At 47.1% G+C, this 21,651-nt stretch overlaps 2 protein-coding genes across 3 annotated transcripts in view; both read left to right on the forward strand.

The window, feature by feature from the left end:
* The window catches only part of pam (peptidylglycine alpha-amidating monooxygenase), a 29,139-nt gene extending 28,811 nt beyond the window's left edge, over positions 1-328 (forward strand). For both annotated transcript variants that reach the window (XM_080510229.1, XM_080510230.1), the window contains one exon: positions 1-328. This exon is cut by the window's left edge and continues 1,919 nt beyond it. The gene's annotated coding sequence lies outside the window, so the exon portion shown is untranslated.
* A 1,968-nt stretch (positions 329-2,296) lies between these two features.
* On the forward strand, positions 2,297-14,985 carry LOC308140466 (folylpolyglutamate synthase, mitochondrial-like). The gene is made up of 15 exons (XM_080510281.1): positions 2,297-2,424; positions 5,483-5,611; positions 5,778-5,831; positions 6,661-6,725; positions 7,067-7,181; positions 7,721-7,798; positions 8,347-8,408; positions 9,006-9,108; positions 9,243-9,320; positions 9,425-9,572; positions 11,867-11,950; positions 12,017-12,167; positions 12,928-13,003; positions 13,334-13,400; positions 13,479-14,985. The coding sequence occupies exons 1-15, from the start codon at positions 2,413-2,415 to the stop codon at positions 13,838-13,840; spliced, it is 1,584 nt and encodes a 527-aa protein (XP_080366407.1). The 5' UTR covers positions 2,297-2,412; the 3' UTR covers positions 13,841-14,985.
* Positions 14,986-21,651: the final 6,666 nt, after the last annotated feature.

Here is a 21,651-nt window from a genome sequence, read left to right on the forward strand (position 1 = left end):
AGATAGAAATGCTGCACAGGAGCTCAGAAGTGGCGTGTGGAGCAGGAAGACGTCAGACAGGGAAATCCTCCTGGACGCTGCCGCGTGCAGGAGGATGAAACTTTCTGTATTCTCAGGTTTCATTTCACTTCCTGTTCCTACATTCCCTCCCTCCCTCCCTCCCGCCCTCCGGCTCGGCCGCAGACGTGTGAATGGATGTTTATCGGCATGCTCTAGGTTTCTCATGTTAAGAGTCACTACCTGATATTTGTTGTGACACTGGTTTTGCTGCAAGAGTAACTATTTTCAGTAACTATGTTATTTGTGTAATAAAGTGTCTGCAAAGCAGCGAGCGTGTGCTGAGGTCTGTTCCGTCGCGGAGTTCACGCCCACGTCCGAAAACCTGCTTTTCGTTTTATTTAAGGTTTTTTTTTTCTTCTTTATTCACTTTCCTTCACAGTGACTCGTCTTATTCTGGGGGACGAGAGGCCTTGTGAAGGAAAGGGAATAAATAAATGACCCTCTGGACTCCCTCGGCCTCCTGCAATGTCCACAAATAAACAAGGCCACAATGCAGGATTAAGCAGAAATAAGGACAGAGGAAGAGAGGAGAGACGGTGTTAGCGTCCACAGAAGGACACATGGAGGAAGAAGACACAGTGCTCTTCTTCAAAATCAAGAAAAGCTTTGTTTGGTGGCTTTTTTGTTTTATTTATTTAGAAAGTTTGAATTAGTGCAGCGAATTTGGGCTTTAATTTCTTTCACAATAACTTTTTCACTTTACTGTATAGACACAATGCCAGTATTAATAGTTTTGGACTAAAGTCTCGGGCCACATCGTCCATACTTATTATCAGAAGTGCACCAAATAGTTGTTTTCAGTTTTGTTCAGCCAACTCATAGGATGTAATTGGGGATCCTGTAGAAGGAGTAGAGGTACGTAGAATGCACAGCCTACGGTAAAAGACAGTGCTATAGTGTCTCCAGCAGGATTGATTTAAGGGAAATGTTAATTTAAGCATTTATAATACTGGTCTACATTCTGCCTCCACCTAACATACTTGACATACGTTGTATTTACAGGTAATTATTCAAATTCTAAACATCACTTACCCAGTCCAGAGCGGGCTCTGGGCTGCAGTACTCAAGGCCCCAGTACTTAGAGCCTCAGTACTCAAGGCCCCAGTACTTATAGCCTCAGTACTCAAGGCCCCAGTACTTAGAGCCTCAGTACTCAAGGCCCCAGTACTTATAGCCTCAGTACTCAAGGCCCCAGTACTTATAGCCTCAGTACTCAAGGCCCCAGTACTTAGAGCCTCAGTACTCAAGGCCCCAGTCCAGAATCATGAGCTGCAGGGTTTTATAACAGGAAGATAATATTCCCACATAGTTTCCAGGTGTTTACTGTGCAGGATCCTCTTTGGGAAGAGCAAACAAGATGAAAAAGGTGATGACAAGCCCTCACCTTGAACACTCTGCCTTCCTGTCTAGCATCATGAAAGACGCTCTTCAGTCATGACATGTTAGAAATTTTTTTTTTTTTAAAACACTCTTTGGTAGAGAGATGGAATTTCCTTCAAACAGAGCAGGCTGAAAGACAGTGGAGGTTTTTTTGGGGGGAAGAGACTAAAACAGAGCTGCAGCGCCATCTAGCTGCTGGAAAAGGCTTTTCTCAGTTCAGCATGTCATCCATAAGGAAGTCCCACTTCACAGAAACTCACAACAGTGTCAGAGAGAGGCCAAGCGTTGCGCATGATGTGGAACTTAAAGAATGTATCTTAATGATGGTCACCCTTTTTTGCTTTTTTTTGCAAGAGTGTGCAAGAATTCATATTTACCAACAAAGTCGATATATTCATATTCACAAGGAAACAAAATGGTAAATACAAATATAGATAAATAATAAATGATCCTTACGCCCGTGTCTACAGCCCACATTCCTTGTACTTTATCAACATCATTGCTTCGAACTGTTATTTGAATCTCACTCCACATATAGAAAGACAAAATAACTTCAAGTGTTGTGTGAAACCTTCCATGATTTAACTTTAAATCCCCTTTCCAGTTGTAAGTCCTGTCTCTGCCAAAAAAAGATAATAATAATAATAAGTGTGGAATATTTGAAGTAAGTTGGTTGTTTATTGCTTTATATATTATTTGTGTTCGAAAATGTACGGTGACGCCTGTGAGCAGAGGGGTCGAGGAAAACGGGGCGTGGCGTGACGTCATCGCGCACGCGAACGTTGTCCGCCCATATTTGGCGGCGGCTTCCGGTGACAGCTCACCATGGTGTGGCTGTGGCGTGTGTTGCGGAGGAGCCTGGTTCCCGCGGCGCGGCTCGGCGGGCGGGACGGTGCGTGCAGGTGGGCCAGCCTCTCCGTCAGCCCCTCGGCCCGCTCGTACAGCACCAAGACGGCCCCGCACATCCCGGGAATGGAGTACCAGGTAAGGCGCCGGAGCCTCCCCGGGCTCCCGGCGGCTGCTAGCCGGCTAGCTAGCCGCCGGGAGGAGAAGTTTCCTAAGTTCATTGGAGCGTCAAACACTGAAAACTGGGATTCTGAACCAACACGTGGTCTCAACCTCCACTAACTTTACCTCTCCAGAGGTTTTACTTTCACAATGTTTCACAATGTCCTGGGAAAAGCGACGTGATCATGTTTGGACCTTCAGGTTGTTGATGTCTGTATTTGTTCTAATTTAATAACATTGCTATTCCGCCGCTCGCCCCCCAAAACGTTCCATCATGTATAACTATATCTGAAGCAGAGCAGTTTCTCTCTAGTTATATAACTTTATTTTTTTTAATCTCTGAGTACTTTGCCTTGTGTCAAAGTACTCTTATTTTGAATTAATGTTTGTAAATCAGTCCCACTTCTGTGTTTAAGATGTCCTTTTGAATGGACAGAACAGTGAGGGAATCTGGTTTATATGGTTTGTGAGATATTTTGCACTGGAAGTCAGAATAGTTTCTTTGACTTTACTTTATTTTGAAGGAGTTTGCTGCTCTGTAAAAGGCAAGAGGCTGAAGCCACTGGGATTTCTGACCTTTTCACACACACACACACACACACACACACACACACACACACACACACACACACACACACACACACACACACACACACACACACACACACACGCGCGCACACTATGCATTAACGGTCATTCCAGGTCAAATCTGTAAAATTGCTCAAAGGACTTATAGATTTGTTTCACGTGTACAAACAACTTATATTTCCTCTTTCGTTGCCCTTATGTGAGGTTTTCAGAACCAGTTGGATTTATAACTGCCGAGACTTTCAGCACAGTTAGTTTTTTGTGTAACAGGAATAATGTGGTTGAAGAGTCGCTGTTCAGTAAACCAAACCTTCAAGTATCTCCCTGGTGGTGTTTGCTCCAGGCTGTGTTCACACTAATGACGTCTCTCCTCTAATAAAACCGTACACACTACAGACAAGGGCTTGAAATCAGGATAAACTAGTGTTTACGGCGTCAAATGGAGTTTTATTTTCCTCATCAGTTTCACGTTCATTCTTCAGTGTCCCTGTCAAACACATTTCAGCCCAGTGGCCCAATTTCATGTTGAGAGGGTCAGGCCAGTGAAATAGTGCCATAAAAACCTTTAAATTGAAGCTGCAAAGTTTCTCTTTGTGGCGCTGCGGAGTATACGTTATGTAAATGTATATATTTAACCAAAAACCGAACAATGATTAGGGAAAATCTAACAATAAAGCCATTTATAATGAAACCTCTGGTGCGAAATACAGTGAAATAACCCCCTAAAAACCAAATGTTTCTTATTGCTGTTGTTTTTACAAACTCCGGTTCCATAGCCTCAAGCGTCACCGATCCCTCAGCTCAGTCTGTTGTGTCTGCTACATAAAGGTTGGTTCTGATTGTTCGATCGTGAGTCTGGTGCTGTGAGTTTGAGGGACTTTGTAGAATAGGGAGCTTTAAAGTCCAGGAACTTTTCAATGTCCTTTGAATCCATCACATCAGATTGTATATTTGCATTTGTTTATTATGAGAGTTTAGTTAGTTTTTTTTTTTTTTTTTTAACACCTTGTTGACAACACTTTCCAGACTGAGGTGTGTTGGAGCAGGAAAACACACACACACACACACTTCCACAGAGCTGCTGTTTTTTTTTTTTTTCTTAAATGCTGACACAGCAGGATTTGAACAGATGAGCCTCACTGGTGCTTCCAGTCGTTCCAAACCGTCGTCCACGCTCCTCTGAGGAATTCACAGAACAGGCAAACATTTACTCTGAGTTGGACTTTAACAAACTCCCAGGTTGAAGTCCTGGGGGGGGGGGGGGGATTGGGGGTCTGCGGGTCTGCGCCAAGTACAGGACCGCTGGTGACGTGTCTGAGAGTAATGGGATTACTTGATGTTCTGTCAGTGTTGGTGTGTGTGTGGTGTTTTTTTTAACCAGTGTTTCACAATGTTTCTTTACAACTGTTATTTCAGTTCAGTGTGTGTGTGTGTGTGATCAAAACTGAAAGGAAAATGCAGTTTTCCTAAATATTATGGTAATATTAGTATGTGTGTTTTCGTCACAGAAACGGACCATGGAAACTATATTGTTTTCAGAGTTTGTTTCCGACGTGCGTCTTTGTGAGTTATTGTAATTTAGAATTGGCAGAGCATGAAGGTACAGGGAGTTTTTCCTTTGGGTGAGTTGCTGGTGTTGACTGGGCTGACAGGCTGATGGGAGACCACGTTTGGTTTCTTCAGCAGATCATCAGTGAGTCTTTGTTTCTCGTATCAAGCTGAGCGAGATAATGGGGTTTGAAGCGGTCAGTGCAGAATCAGGTGGGGCGTTCTCTCTTAGGGCTTTTCCACCAGAAAGAACCCGGTTCTGGTTCAGGGCCGGTTCTTAAATGAGCACCGCCAAAGAACCGGTTGTTTTTCCACCGTTAAGAGTCAAGGGAGACGTCTAGACTGACCAAGATCTAGTCTGTCCTGAACCTCGGATTCAGACCAAAGACACAGAAAACTTTGAGTCTCCTCGTCGCTCTATTGGTGGTTTTTTAAACGTCTGGTTTCAGTCTGCAGCCCCTAGTGGCCAGAGAGAGAAAATATATTAATAATAACGTGAATGAGCTTGGAGCTTATTTTTCACCATGTGGACATTACATAGTGGATTTCTGCTTCTTTCACTTTATTTCTGGATTGTCTGAATCAAAAGCTTCAACATCAGGAGGAATGGAGGTGTAGAATGATAGAACGCAGCTCTACAGCCGTTTAGAATGGAAACCTACGTAAACACGCTGATTAAAGTTCTCTTTCACATGAAGTCATTAAAAGACAAATTTTATGGTTAAAAAATCCAGCTTTCATTTACAGTAGAATGTAGTTTGTTTTGTAGTTCCTGATGAACCAAAACTGTTGCTTGATTATAAAGAAGTTGTGTGGTGTGACCCGGCCGGTGTGTGTGTGTGTGTACAAACATCATGTTGTGGGTTCTCAGTGTTGGCGTGTTTGGGTTCTGCCACAGGACGCCATTTGCACGCTGAACACGCTGCAGACGAACGCCGGCGCCCTGGAGCAGGTCCGGCGGGAGCGGGGTCACCCTCAGCTGCAGCTGCAGGCCATGAGGTCCTTCCTGAACCGGGCCGGCATCACGGTGAGGCCCAACACACACCGCTGGGCGATTGGCGACCATTGATCGTGTGTGTGAGAGAACCAGTCCAAAGAGCACCGGGCAGGATCACACTGCCTGTGCTTGTTTGACGTCATCACACACACACTCACACACTCTTGTCTAATCCAGCCTGTGTGTGTGTCCGAAGGTGGAGGAACTGGACCACCTGAACATCATCCATGTGACGGGGACAAAGGGGAAGGTGAGCTCACCACTGCACTCTGGGTGGATTAAAGTCAGTGGTATTGATCTCTACGTGTGTCGATAACGAAGCTGTTTGCACTGCGATACCCACAATAAAACTCATATCTAACCTTTAAAAATAAAGAAGATAACCGCTCATAAAGTTTCTATTGATAAAAACACTTATCTTATGATGCATTTATATAGCTTCATAACTGCAACTTAGGAAAAATTCAGTGATTTTTCTTTGGTCTATTTGCATTTAGCAGGTATTTTTAATGATTTTTTATTATTATTATTAAGTAAGTCTTTCTTTTTGATATTTATTGACTCATTTATTCTGTTTAAACTTTTTTTTTTCCATGTCTCCGATGACATCATATAGCAAAGGTACAGAGTTATAAACGATATCAAATAAATTCAGTTGACAACAGAGACTGTGTGAACAAAGTCTGAAATAATGAAGATACTGATAATGGTCATACATGGCACAACTGCAGAAACCTGAATTTATGGAACTCGCGACTCCTCGTGCCGTCACGGAGAGGAACTAATATTCCAGCACCAAAACACTCACCAGAACCGTTTCTGCTGTGATGAAGTGAAACTGAGCGATTATATCGCCCAGTGAATTATTCTATAATCTCATGGAGTTGCAGATGAACAGTTTTCTGAGTTCTTTATATTTCCACCCCCTGGGTAAGGCGATATCCAGGAGGGGTGTGTCAATTCCGCTTCGTAGTCTAAACCAGAGCCCGCCGTCTCTGCAGCGTTGAGCTTTAACCTGACATGTCGGCCATCTTGTTTCCAGCCGGTTCCCTCAGGTTCTGATCCGTTTTGTTCCTCAGGGCTCGACGTGCGCCTTCACCGAGCAGGTGCTGCGGAGTTACGGCTTCCGCACAGGATTCTACAGGTAAATGCGCAAAAGTCAGCGTGTCTGATGTGACCAGAGTAACTTCAAATCTGCACTTTATTTACACTGGTGGAACTACTTTTCCAAAAGAACAGCAGGAGGCACATGAACATAATAGCAGACATTTATATCAACATTCAGAAACGGCCGGGGAACCTCATTCACATCACGATTGAACAAATACAATGAATTGATGCATAAAATTCTTAGCTGCTGTAGTTTCCATTTTCAGCAGGTGTCTGTCATTTCCTGTCACTCTCTTTCTGATGGATCGCAAAGATCAAGTCATTAAGATGTCGGTCGTATCGACGATCCTGAGTCGTGTTCTCGTCCCGTGGCAGTTCTCCACATTTGGTCCAAGTCAGGGAGCGGATCCGCATCAACGGGCAGCCGGTCGGGAAGGAGCTCTTCACCAAGTACTTCTGGCAGGTGTACGGACGTCTGGACGAGACCAAGGTGGGTCTGGTGAGAATTGGAGGCCCGGCCACAGGCTGATCGGAGTCACGGGGCGGCGGGCCACTCGGGGCTAAATGAGGAGCCGCGTGTCCGGAGGGTGCTGCCGGTCATGTGACTGCACACACTCTTTTTCTGGATCATCAACCTTCCGTCTCCTGTTAACACTCGTTATTTTTAAAAGCATCATCTGAGGAGTAACACGTCTGGAAGTTTCCCTCGCTGCTCACTGTTCTGTTTAAAAGGGAGTGAAGTGTACCCAGAAGAAGTTGGAGCTCTTGAGGCTCCTGCTGGGTTTGAAAGTGTCAAGTTTGGCGCCCCCTGGTGGCTGAAATCTGAACTGTAACCAAGTGAATGAAAGGAAAACAGTGGTCTTATCTATTCTGGCAGTGTTACCTGTGATTAGCTCTTTCTCAGGACCTTGACTTCGTAATGTTTCTACAGCTGCAGGTTTCGGTCTGCAGACACGTTGGGCTGTTTGTACTGAGTAAACAAAGTCTTTTCAGCGTAACTTGTAGTAAACGTGGTCTTTTCCCCCGCAGGAGGCTCACGGAGGAACGATGCCCGCGTACTTCCGCTTCCTCACCATCTTGGCCTTCCACGTCTTCCTCCAGGAGAAGGTCTCGTACTTTCTCTGTGTTTTGTTGGGAGAAGTTTCACACTCGGGCCATTTTTTTTTTTTTTTTTTACACAAGTTTTTCCAAGTAAAAACTCCAAACTATATTTGCAGAGCACTTTGCATACTTTGTAAAAGATTAAAAGCGAGTGAAGACGCCAAAGTTTCGTGACACGACAATGGTGCTGAGAGCCACTGAAAACAGCTTTTTGAAAATGGCTCCCAGGGTGGAGCTTTTTCAATGCGCATGAGCTTTTGGTGTTATTTAAAGTTTAAAAGCTACAATGATATAAACCATTCTGTATTTTTCAATATTGAATTAGTAAAATGAGAGCCCTCTGGAGCAGCAGACTAACTTTTGGCCAATCACAGATTATTCTCTTAATCGTTAGAAGCGGCTGATTAACTCAACTGGCCCGTACATTTTCGCTTGTAATTCAAACCTCCAGTCAAACTACACGCCATTGATCTCTGTGACGTCATGGATCTCCTCCTGCTTTAGAAGAAGCTGTGAACGGCCGCTTTTCTGTAACGTGAACTGTTTGTGTTCAGGTGGATCTGGCTGTGATTGAAGTGGGTATCGGTGGAGCGTACGACTGCACCAACATCATCAGGTAAAGATCCACTTGGAGCTTTTTAGTGTGACTCATCGGTTGATGCGCTGCGCAAAAACATAAAGGGAGCAGGGAAATGACACATCCTGCATCTCAATGAATGAAATATTGCAGTTGAAAGTCTTTATTCATGTCAATCAAAATGATCTCATGGAGGATCTGGATTTGGAATTGTACTCAGAATAAAAGTGGAGAATCACATTGCAGGCTGATCCAACGTCGGTGAAAACGTGGAAATTGCTCATGTAGATGATCCTAAATTAGGATCAGATCAGTAAATCATTGTTTACTCTGCAGTGTGTTTGTTGTTAAAAAGTTCCTTTCATGTGTTTGACCTCCAGCCTGTTCCAAGCCGTTTATCTTAAAGTGTTCCATGTGCATCAGCAGGTGTTCAGCCTTTCCTGTTAGCTGGTTAGCGTTAGCATTGTGGACGTGTGTGTCAGCAGAGCTGCACACGTTTGTTCATCTCTGCTGATTTTTTTTCCAGTCATGTTGGTGTCAGGGTTTGGGGGCCGCAAGAATCTCAGTTTACTTACTGATGCTTTGCACGACTAAAAAGAGTTGTTTTGTTTTGTTTTGCTGCTGTTGTGGCGGCAGGTCGCCGTGGGTGTGCGGGATCTCCTCTCTGGGAATCGACCACACCCAGATTCTGGGCGACACGATCCAGCAGATCGCCTGGCAGAAAGGAGGCATCTTTAAGGTACCAGGGTCCGGGTCGTCTTCACTGGAGGGGGGGGGGGGGGGGCACCTCTACCTCTACCTCTACCTCCAGTTGTTTGGTCAGCCATTCAAGTCCTGCTGCCTTATTGATTGTGTGTGTGTGTGTGTGTGCAGTCCGGTGTTCCAGCCTTCACGGTCCGGCAGCCAGAAGATGCCATGGCTGTGCTCAGAGACCGAGCAAAGGAGATCGAGGTGAGTGGCGGTTTCCACTTGGCAGTATCGCCGACTCGCAGCGGGAACCTGCTTGGTGACGGGTGTGTGTGTGTGTGTGTGTGTGTGTGTGTGGGGCGTTGCAGTGTCTTCTGAGGGTGTGTCCCGAGCTGGACGACTACCAGGCGGACGGTGGAGCGTTGCGCCTGGGCCTGGCGGGGCACCACCAGCGGGCCAACGCCTCCCTCGCCCTGCAGCTGAGTCACACCTGGCTCCAGAGGAGATGTCTGCCAGGTGAGACCCACAACACACCGTACAGCAGTGCTTCTCAAATGGTGGGGCGCGCCCCCCTGGGGGGGCGTGGTGGGGTGTCAGGGGGGGCGCGAGGCGGGCGCGACTTTCAGTATTAGTGTCTTTATTCATACTTGAACAATTAAAAAAAAAGGCCTCCAGCCACTAGGTGGCAGCAGTGCTCAAACTAATCAACAGGCTGCCTGTTCAACCCAGTAGAGAAGAAGTACTACACATGAACACCGGTGTACAGAGCTGGCGGAGGAGGAGGAGGAGGAGAAGTTTCTGACAGGAGTGAAAAGAAAAAAGGATGAGGCGTCAGAGGAAAAGAAAACAGGTGAGAGTAAACATACACCTAGTAAGAGCAGGAGATATGACGATGCCTACATAGCCCTTAGGTTTACCGTGAACACGGTCGGAAACGAGGAAACACCCGTTTGTGTTTTATGCCTAAAAACTCTGGCAGCGGACGGCATGAAACCAAATAAATTAAGACGGTACCTGGAGACCATACACCCGTTATGTCAGTAAGCCACTGGAGTTGTTTCATGGTAAACTCCATGAGTATCGCCAACAAGCCGGTCATTTTGTCAGCGCGGCATCAGTAAACAAAGAAGCCTGTTAGCCTCTTACAAAGTTGCCCACCACATCGCAAGGTGCAAAAAACCTCACACCATAGCAGATTTATTTTGATAATCAGGCGATTGTATGCAGAATGTGCCAGCAACTGATACAGTGGTTTATACAGATAAATAAATAAATATTATCAAGTTCTCAATGGTAGTACAATTCGGGGGGGGGGGCCCTGAAAAATATTCTGTCCTCTAGGGGGGGCGTGACAGAAAATAATTGAGAACCACTGCCGTACAGTGAGGCAGCCCGGGTCTTGATGCTCCCGCCACCATGCTGAATACTACATTGTGGACCACTGAATACTACATCGTCACCTGATACATTGTAGCACTAGTTGATATTGAACGAACCAAACACCAAATAATGTTATGGAAGAAACATGAAAAGCAAATAGCTACTGAACCAGTATAAAGTCGTATACAATCCATGAATATAATGTATACAAAGAGGTATAACTAAATAAAATGTAACTTCAGAAGCCACAAATAGTCCAGTTTCATCTTGCGTGGGCTGGAATTGGTAAAATAACGCTATAATAACTTTTGAATTTACTCTTGAAAGTGTTTCTCTCGTTGTGGCCACAGTGTACAAGTTGAATTTAAAAAGATTGCATTTTTAGTACTAAAAATTAGAACAATCTCAACATAAAGTCAATTTTAATGAAACATTCTGCACAAAATACAGTCAAATGTAAAAAAAAGAAAAGAAAATCCCCTATAACCACCTTGCTTGGTGGTTTCTGGGGCTGATTGGAGCTTTTAGCGGCCGGTTCTGGTCCACGAGCCTCTTGTTTGACAGAAGTAAACTTCACAACCAGCTTAGCAGGCTAGCATAGCAGCACTGTGCTACACAACTTTACGCTGAAAACACCACAAAGCAGCGCGTCGATCTGGATGTTAGCAAAGCTGCCGTATGGCGAGGCGGACGCTCTGCAGCCAGACGACGGTTCAACACCAGCTCGCCGTGGAGAACGGCTCATTCCTGCACTGTAGCAGACGATTCACACCTCTGTCCTCCTCCACGCTAAACTCCTTGAAAATAGTCCCAATCATTAGAGCTGGAAACACTGCAGTTTGTGCTGTTATGCTAAATAATTTCTCCAGGGATTAATAAAGTGATTCTGAGGTTTAAAAGATATAACTAGTTTATTATGAGGTGATGACGTCACTCAGACCCCACATTGTCCTAATTCAACTAAAATACTTTGTACTGCTTCCTTTTCTCAACTTCTACTAACCTCAAGTTGTCTGTAGACAGAATACATGCAAACATTCCTACATTTATTACTTTACTGTGGAGAGGAGTTTATTACTGCCTCATCAATGATAATATTATAAAAGCAAACGGCTCTGATATGGGAATAGTATCAGTATCGGCAGTTCAGCTATTGGGATGTGATCAGGAGAGAGAAAACGAGGATCAGCGCTACCCTCCTTTGGTTCTAAAGAAGAGAAACGACACGTTAACATCATTTGGGGTATTTATTGGCTGGAGGCCATAATTATCAAGATTCAAAACGTTCTGTTGATTTCAAACGGGCTGTGATTCAGACATTTATGGGATTTCTTTTCTCAACTGAATCGAATTTCCAAAGTCGTTGCGATGAACCGTCCTGGCCCGACGGTGTTGTTCTGTCTGTGCTGAAGGGTTGTGTCACGTTGCAGATAAAGGATTCCCCTCTGACGGCGTGGACAACGGCGGCGTCCTCCAGGCAGCGCCCTTCAAACCCAGCCCCGTCATGGTGAAAGGTGGGTCCTGCTCACGAGGGGAGGTTGTCCTCTGGACACGTCTCACTTGTAACCTTGTGTTCTCAGGCCTGGCGGACACCGAGTGGCCCGGCAGGAACCAGACCCTGAAGCACGGAGCCGTCACCTACTTCCTGGACGGGGCTCACACCATGCGCAGCATGCAGGCGTGTGTGCAGTGGTTCAGCGAGGCGGCGGCGCAGCACGAGAGGAACGCCAGGTCGGTTCAGTCTCAGTCTCAGTCAAGCGTTCACACTGCTCGTAGTAAAAACAACCTGTATGAGTCTCCTCCAGGTCAGTAGTGATGGGAAAACTCCTCTATTCTGCCACTCCAGTGTTGACTGCTGATCTGCATTAGACATCTTCTTTAGGATGATTTTTAGATATTAGGACTCGCAGCTCTAGCTCAGCTGTAATGACGATAACGACACATTGTCCTCCTGTCGTCCTCATGTCACCTGTGTTCTTCAGCCTGGGTCAGATAATACGACCAAAACTAACCAGATCACCAGAAATGCTTCTGCACAGAGTTGCTGAGCAGAAACTCTGGGTGTTGATGATTGAAGAGAGAGGACGGGTTCTGCTGATGTTCACTAACACACGGCTCAAGTTCATGAAGTCGTCCACTAGATGGCGCTTCTGTCCTTCACATCCAACCTGGTTCATGGAGTGTTTTTAATGACCTTACATTTACACTGCAACAAGAAACTGGTCACACTCCAGTCCTCCATCTTCTACCTGCTGCTTCACACACACACACACACACACACACACACACACACACACACACACACACACACACACACACACACACACACACACACACACACACACACACACACACACACACACACACACACACACACACACACACACACACACACACACACACACACACACACACACACAGTAGAGTCACAAAACACGTCTTTAGTCTGTATTGTGTTACAGTGTGTATTATTGTGTGTGTTGTGTTGCAGTGGCTCCGTGTGCAGAGTTCTGCTGTTTAACGCCACAGGAGAAAGAGACTCTGCCGCCATGTTCAAGCTGCTGCTGGTGAGTTTGCAGGTCCGGGCCGTTTCATGTGACACCTAATCTGTAAAAAAAACAAAACTTGTATTTGCACTGCAGCAGCAGACACTCTGTAAACATGAACAATGGAGAGAACCTGACATTAGTATGGACTGATGACGTGTCGGAGGCTATCAAGAGCTTCTGAATGATAAAACTAGAAGATGGACCTTGAGTCAGACCACTATGGGGGGACGTCATGTTTGTTTACATGAGCAGAAGGAACTATTGACCACAGGAGTGCTCCTCCTCCACCTGCCGGAGGAGGAGGCTCCACACTGTGTGCTCCTCCTCACTGCAGCTGCTTTCTTTCAGCCCTGCCAGTTCGACTACGCCGTGTTTTGTCCGAACATCACGGAGGCCGTGGCTTCCTGTAACGCAGGTGAGACCGTCGCTCCTCCCACCACCTTGATGTGATTCTCTCAACACGTCGCTGCAGCTGAACTCTGGTCCCTCTCAGACCAGCAGAACTTCAACGTGTCGGTGGAGAACATGCTGACCCGCTGCCTGGACAACGAGCAGAGCTGGCGGCTCCACAGCGGCCGGGGCGACGGGGAGGAGGCGCCGCTGCCGCTGCGGGCCGGCCTGCCGCGGCTCCCCGGGCGGCGGGCGGAGACGCTGGTGTTCCCCTGCATCCTGAGCGCCCTGCGGTGGATCGCGCAGAAGCGGGACGCCGCCGCGGCGCCGGATTGCGCCGCCGTCCCCGTCAAGGACAAGGCGGCGGCGCTCCGCCAGGCCGCGCACGTCCACGTCCTGGTCACCGGCAGCCTGCACCTGGTGGGCGGAGTCCTCAAACACCTGGACCCGGCGTCCTCCAAGTGACATCACCACCACTGTCTGAACACTGCACAGGTGTGACGACGGAGGCAGCTTCACCCAGAGCCTTAGACACACACACACACACACACACACACACGCTGTTTACATGAGTTCGTCTCCGGCTGGTTTCAGTCGGAGACGATGGATTTACTTCAGATCCTCAATCATGTAAAATACTGTGATTTCTCTAGTGTTTATTCTGGACAGTAAATTGTATTCTGACTCATGCAAAACCTTTTTTTTTTTTCTTCTAAACGTTGTTTTGGTCACATCAGCTGACATGACATGTTGTTAAAAAAGAAATCAATGTTATTCTGACTTGAATCTCAGAATTCTAAGCTATTTTTATAGAATTGTTCCTGGACGTTCTGGCTCTGATGACTGAACCCCCCTCATGTCACTACATTTAATGTTCCTGCTTCTTTATCGTTGGTTTTGTTGGTACGTCTGCGTCATGTATGGATTTTTGGGTTAATAATGCTTCATTTTTTTTTATTATTTTTTTAGAACATTAGTTTCCAGGCCTCTGCTGTACTTGTTTAGAATAGAAGCGACTGAAATCGGGTGTGTAATGACGCGTGGCTCTAGAGCTCCTGGGAAAAGAAGTGTTCTGTTTATCTTTTGTACACCCTGGTCTTAAAGTGCTTCGCCTGCTCGTTTCCTGAAAGCTGCTCTGAAAGGGTTAAATCAGCCACAACTGGACGGAAACTGGCTAAATTGTCTTAATATTGATAATAGAAATGCTATAGGTTGTTAAAAATAACTAAATGATGAAGAAATGGATAAAACTTGAAAACAAAGATGCTCACTTTGGGTTAAATTGATGGAAATGACAAAATAAGCGAATAATTAACATTCAACAGTTTTGGTAAGTGACACACAACGAGCTTCCTGAGCCGTTTCGTCGTATTATGAAAGGTTTTGTGGCTCCGTGTAAATTTCATTTGTTGGAAAGTGGTTTTAAACAAAAGTCTTAATCTTTGAGATCTTTACGTGACGCCTCCAGTGTGGTTTTTACTCCATATATTTAGAAAAGCTGCACATTTCTTTTTACTTTTCTAATGGGAGCACTTAAGAAATGTATTTGTACCCTTTTGTTTTCTCTGTTATTCTTTCACAGCGTGCCACACACACACACACACACACACACACACACACACACACACTGTTTGGTGCTGATGTAAATATTCTCACTCTTCACCAGGTTTAATCTGTCGTGTTGAGATGACACTAAATTAAAGTTGTGATAAAAGCTGTGTGAATGTGCGACGCTCAAATCTGCAGTGTCATTGGGGGGTTCAGCCAATCACAATCAAGGCAGGCTCCTCCCCCTTTGACTCCTCCCACAATCAGACAGCTCTGCTCTGGCACATGGCACCACGACACCACCTCTTCCCATGTGTGGGCGGATTTGGGGTAATCAAATTTGAATACAATGATTTTGGACCAATGTGAAAGTGTTGAAAAGCTGGATAATGTCCCTTTAAATATGGAAGTGATCCCTCAACGTGTGAAGGTGAGTGACGTGTTTAAACCACCTGAAGGAGAAAAGACTGAAACAACCTTCAAGGTCTTCAGGGTAAGAGTTTATTAGGCTCATGCTCTGATGTGTTGTTCTACAGCAAGCAGGAACCAAACATGTCTGCTCTAAAGCCTGTTTACAGTGGGTCGGTATAAAAAACATGGAAACACAGAAACCTTCAAGCAATTTACAGCAAAAAATATATACGGTTCACACTAGCTGGTTGCATGAAAATATCAACTTCCACCTTCCTGGATGACATCATGGAAAGTAGCGGATAAAATCAAACAACGTACAAACTATTATTTTGTCCCAGAGGACTGAATTAGTAGTTCCAGATGGAGACACGGACGTCCACAGACACTCAGCGTTCCTCTCCAGTGCAGAGTCTCACATCCTGGTCTCTTCTGGCGGGAGGTTCATGTAGTCCTGCAGGGCCTGGTGCAGAGGCAGCCACTTTGATATGGATGCTTTGATGGCTGAGATCCATCTGGACACACACACACACACCAGCATGAAGCGTCACATTACTCCAGCCAGACTTCAGAGCAGCTGTAAAGTCACTAGAGAGAAGCTGTTTGCCAATGCAGAGCAGCTGTAGAGCCACTACAGATGAGTTGTTTGCATTAGCCGGCGCTGTGGAGCCTCAGAGAAGCTGTTTGCCAATACAGAGCAGCTGGAGAGCCATTACAAGATAGCTGTAGAGAAACTACTGAGAGGCTGTAGAGCCACTGCCTCACCACTACAGAGCAGCTGTAGAGCCACTACGGCGGAGCTGTAGAGCTACTACATAAAGGCTTTAGAGCCTCTACAGAGGATCTGTAGGGCTACAGCGCTTTGTAGAGTCACGACAGAGGAGCTGTAGAGCCATTATTGAGTCACTACAGAGGGGCTGTATAGCCATTATAGAGTCACCACAGAGGGGCTGTAGAGCCATTATAGAGCCACTACAGAGGGGCTGTAGAGCCATTATAGAGTCAGTAGTGGCTGTATAGCCACTATACACTACAGAGGGGCTGTATAGCCATTATACACTACAGAGAGGCTGTATAGCCATTATACACCACAGAGGAGCTGTAGAGCCATTATAGAGTCACTACAGTGGGGCTGTAGAGCCATTATAGAGTCACTACAGAGGGGCTGTAGAGCCATTATAGAGTCACTACAGAGGAGCTGTCGAGCCATTATAGAGTCAGTAGTGGCTGTATAGCCACTATACACTACAGAGGGGCTGTAGAGCCATTATAGAGTCACTACAGTGGGGCTGTCGAGCCATTATAGAGTCACTACAGTGGGGCTGTATAGCCATTATAGAGCCACTACAGAGGGGCTGTAGAGCCATTATAGAGTCAGTAGTGGCTGTATAGCCACTATACACTACAGAGGGGCTGTATAGCCATTATACACTACAGAGAGGCTGTATAGCCATTATACACTACAGAGGAGCCGTAGAGCCATTATAGAGTCACTACAGTGGGGCTGTAGAGCCATTATAGAGTCACTACAGAGGGGCTGTAGAGCCACATGTGGCTGCACAGCTGCAGGCTTCAGATCTATCGACTGCGTGAGGTGAACTTATCAGAATCCAGTCTATTTCCAGTCTGTAACACTAAGATGAGATGAGAAAACAGCTGAAAGCAGCAGCCTGAGTGGCTCACCGCTGGTTCTCAGTGGGGTTTTCAGCACAGAGGTGGAACGTCTTGAACTCATCGGACGGAGACTTCAGCTCAATGGTGGATTTCTTGGATCCGTAGGGCTGCTCTCTCACCAGGTAACCCTGAAGGTAGATCCCACCTGAAAACACAGCAGACATGAATAGAGCGCCTCCCCCCCCCCCCCCTTGCCATTGGAAATGTGTCACTGCCATCACATTTAGCATGAGAAATAGAAATGAAAATATCCGACGTGTTGCTTCCGACGGTGTGTACCGTGTGCGTGGGTGGCCCGGATGCCGCTGTACATGTAGAGGCAGCCGTCCTTCAGGATGCAGTAGTGCTGCAGCCACATGTCTCTGCCCTTGTCCATCTTGTGAAGCAGGCCCAGGCAGTCGGGGCTCTTCACCGCCAGGGGGGGGAGGTTGGAGTTGTGTCTGGTGACGTCCACCCACACGTGGTTCTGAAACGGCGGAGGAAACCCGGCGTGAGCGGCTGCGGCGTGCACACCTGGGACGTTTACCACCGGGGGTGGGGGGTGGGGGGGGGGGGGGTTCGTTACCTGGGTGATGGGATGGATGGATTTCTGCATCGCTTCCAGCCACCTGGAACACAGAGCTACATCAGCGTCTGTACGACGGGCACACACTGAATCTAACAACATGAACAAGTGCAAGAGAGCTGGAACTTTGGGGTGGAAGTCGATCTATACGGCTCTTTATAATTGTTTACCGTTTCATTTCCTGGTTGCAGGAGGCGCAGAAGAAAAACACTCGTTGTCCGGACTGAGGACGACACCTGAAGACGAAGGGCTTCCCCAGAGACGAGTCGGGCCCCACCTCGGCCCCCTCCAGCTTCACCACCGACAGAGCGCGCCGCTTGCCCTCGTCCTGCGACCGACACGTGGAGTCATAAAGCCACGTTCGCGCCGCCGCAATGGCTCGCCCGCCCCCCCACATCCCCCCTCCCTCCTGCTCACCCGCTTGTGTCTGTAGTAGTAGAGGCAGCGGTCGTGTCTGAGGACGAACCACCTCTTCCTCCAGCCCTTGATGAAGCCGCTCTGCGTGCGCTTGTGGAGGTAACCCCGGCACGCTGGGCGAGGCGTGTTGGGGCCCCGGGCGATGTCCGAGCCTATGGTCAGAGTCAGGATGTCTGGACCTGCAGCATCGGGAGTGACAACACAGGAACACACACACACACACACACACATGGTGACCGAGGGGAATCAGACCGCAGCTCTGCAGGCCGGCGAGCAGGTGGAACAGTGTTCATACCTTGTCGGGCTAAATCGGCGGCCTCGGAGTGAGGAATGCTGGTCACATCGATTCCGTTCACTGCCAAGACGTAGTCTCCCACCAGCAGCCCCGCCTCCTCGGCGGCTCCGTCTGAACACAACAAGAACAACAACACAAACAATAGAAGTCAACACAACAACAAAAGACTTTCAGCACATTTGACCGCATCCAGTTGACCTGATTGAGTTTGTCCTTCGACCCGGACAGTGAGGACTGTCCAGGACCGGGGTCAGAGGTCACTGATTTCAACTGGGAGTTCACTTACTTGTGTCAACCTCTGTGACCACGATGGGTTTCGAAAACTGGATCCGGAAGCCCCATGGGTACTCTCCTGCACCCTTGTTGATCTTCACGGTTCGATCCCGAACTGAGAGAGAGAGAGAGCGAGAGAGAGAGAGAGAGAGAGAGAGAGAGAGAGAGAGGGAGGGGGGAGTTTGATTCACATCAGGACACCAATGTGTTTCAGTGTGGGTGTAAGGAATCTAAAAAGACGAGCAGCTTACTGGAGACAGAGCGAGTTCTGGTGCTGATGCTGGGACGGATGGCCTCTGGCACCACGTCGTCTCCTTGGTAGATCCAGGCGGAGGAGTGAAATGTGTCTGTGTAAAATCCTCGGTCTCCTTCATCTATAACTGTGACATCCAGAGAGCGAGTCTCCTCAGACACTGGAGAGAGAAGGAAAGCAGGAATCAGTAACGTGTTAGCAGCAGCGTGTGGTGGTGGTTCGGTCAGGGCCGGCAGGCCAGCAGTCCTGCAGTACAAACACAATCCCAATCCAATGTGAGGCCACTACTATGCATCAGTACTTAATCCACACCAACATGACAGCTGATCAACAACCACAACACATCAAGACACCACTGTGCAGCTTCGCCATCACATCATTTTACAGTGTTTTCAGCAGGTTTGCACAGGGGGGGGGGGGGGGGGGGGGGTCTTGTGCACTACTGTCATGTATGCGTGCCTGTCTGTCTGTGTGCAGGATTGTATGGGAAACTTGACAATAAAAAAAAAAAAAACCTGCACCAAATGTTAAAGCAGTGCCAATCTAATCTAGAGAAAGTTAAAAAAACAAAAAAACAAACTAGCATCACCACCACTTTTAGATTAAATCCCATCCTGCTGTAAAATGTAAAATTTAGCGCCTCCATTTCTGGTGTCGGTCTTTTTCTTCTTCTACTCACAATTGAAAAAGGTCCTGAAGCAGGTCGGCTATCATATCATGGATGTTGCTGTTAAATTAGCCTCCATCACTCCAGAGCATCACCACCTGCCCATGAGCCAATCAGTCAAGCTCATTTCAATGACGACACCAAGACCAGCACTAGAAACTCTGCTGGCCCTGAGGAGGTCTGTCAATAACACATCAGAATCTGATTGGCTGATGATCCTGTCACTCAACATTTTAAGCCAATAGCAGCATCCAGCTTCCATCAGAGGTTAGCAATGAAGTTACTGCTAGTCCCAGCAGAGGAAAGGAGCTGTGATGTGTTTAGGGGACGTAGGAGATTGGAGCTCCACAAAATACAACCAATTCTAGATAAAATTGCTAAAGTCACTTATTGATTCCAGACACAGATTTCAGAATCACAAAAAAGAAAACTCATTTTTGGCCGCTGCCCCTGACTGCACACCACTGCATGTTACTCGTGTGACCACTTTTTACAGTAACGAGTAATCTCAGGCATTACTGTTTCCAAACCAGTAAACAGATTAAAGTTACTTATCCAATTCACTGTGTTACGATTGTAGCGTCCAGTAAGACGAGTTTCTTGTCTGCAAAGCCGCTTTATTATTAGACAGAACCAGCCGCTCCTACTTTCTCCTCCAAAGGACACACGCACACACCCAGTGCTGCAATCACCTGACCCGCCCCCTTCTACACTCTCAGCCAATCACAGGCCAACTCGCTCTAATGGTAGTAACTTTTAAAAACAAGGAATCGGTGAAGTAACTAAGTTACCTTTTAAAAGAGTAACTAGTAATCCGTAATCGGATTTGTTTTTCAAACATAACTGTGGTAACACTGCTAATGAATAAGAGCCAGAACACTAGAACTCCTCCCCCTGGGGAAAGTCCACCAACCCTACCTACAGAGGACATGCCATCCTTCCCCGTGAGACAACCATGGACTCAGGTTTGGCGGTGCTGATCCACATTCCAAACGTTTCACATTTAGCAGCAAACCGTTCCAAAGAGCACTGGAGGCCCTCGTGCAACGCTGCCAAAAGGACAACATCGTCTGCAAAGAGCAGAGACATCATCCTCCGGCCCTTCTACATGGTTGTAGGTCAACAAAACACATGTAGACTGGATTGGCGAATTCCCAAGTCCCCTCAATCTGTGTGTGAGAGAAGAACTGGTCCGTTGTTCCACCACCAGGAAGGAAACTGCCTTGTTCCTCCAGGATCTGAGGTTCAACTCTCGGTTAAAGTCTCCTTTCCAGTACCCCACATAGACTTTCCCAGGGAGGCTGACAAGAGTAATACCCTGATAGTTGACACACACTCTCGGGTCCTCTTTCCTATTCTGTGGCCTTGCCATAACAGAAGGGCTTGGGTGGCCTAGTGATCTTCACAGCTTTGCCATCCAATGGTGTAGCCAGCCTGGACGGGGGGGTCTGTGGGACCGGCCCTTGGAGCCAGGCCCGGGGTGGTGTTTGCCAGTGAGCACCTGGTGACTGGGTAGCCCAGCGAGCAACGTGGGAAGGCTACATGGTTCCACCACCCATAAAGTCCAACATAGGGGAGCGGTGCACTGCTCACACAGTGCGAGAAAGCAGGGAGACACGTCACGTATTGAGACTCTGCAGCAGAAACTGGCTCTTGGGACTTGGAACAAGAATGCAGTGATTCATGTGTTCACTGTTCACCAGTGATCTCTTTTCTGATCCAGCGGAGACGATATTACTGGTACCAGTCAGATGATGAGGCATGAAAGTAACCTGAGCTAAATAATGCAAAGACTTTTCACTTTGTGTCTATCTGTTGGATGAGCTGATGACATAGCTTTCAGGACTCGACTGCGAAAACATCGATGTGTCAGACTACTCTGAAGGGCCCTACAGAGTTAGTGGCAGGTCTGATGGAGGAGCTTTCTCTGACCACACCTACCTGACTCCTCTGTGATGTCGCTGGTCATGGAGCTCCCTCCTGCAGAGCTCCACTGTTTGCTGTCCTTGAAGAGTTTCCTCCTCTTGGCCCAGTGGTCTGAGCTGCTGTCGGCCTCTTTGTGACCCACGGGCCTCAGGTGCTCTTTGCTCTCTGTGGAAGCTGGAAAAAAATCATGGAGTTTGAGTTCGAACAACCTGAAATAAATTCCACCATGTTCATTTTGTTGCTGTAA

This window comes from Blennius ocellaris (genome assembly GCF_963422515.1).
Source record: "Blennius ocellaris genome assembly, chromosome: 15".
In the NCBI taxonomy this organism is placed as follows: domain Eukaryota; kingdom Metazoa; phylum Chordata; class Actinopteri; order Blenniiformes; family Blenniidae; genus Blennius; species Blennius ocellaris.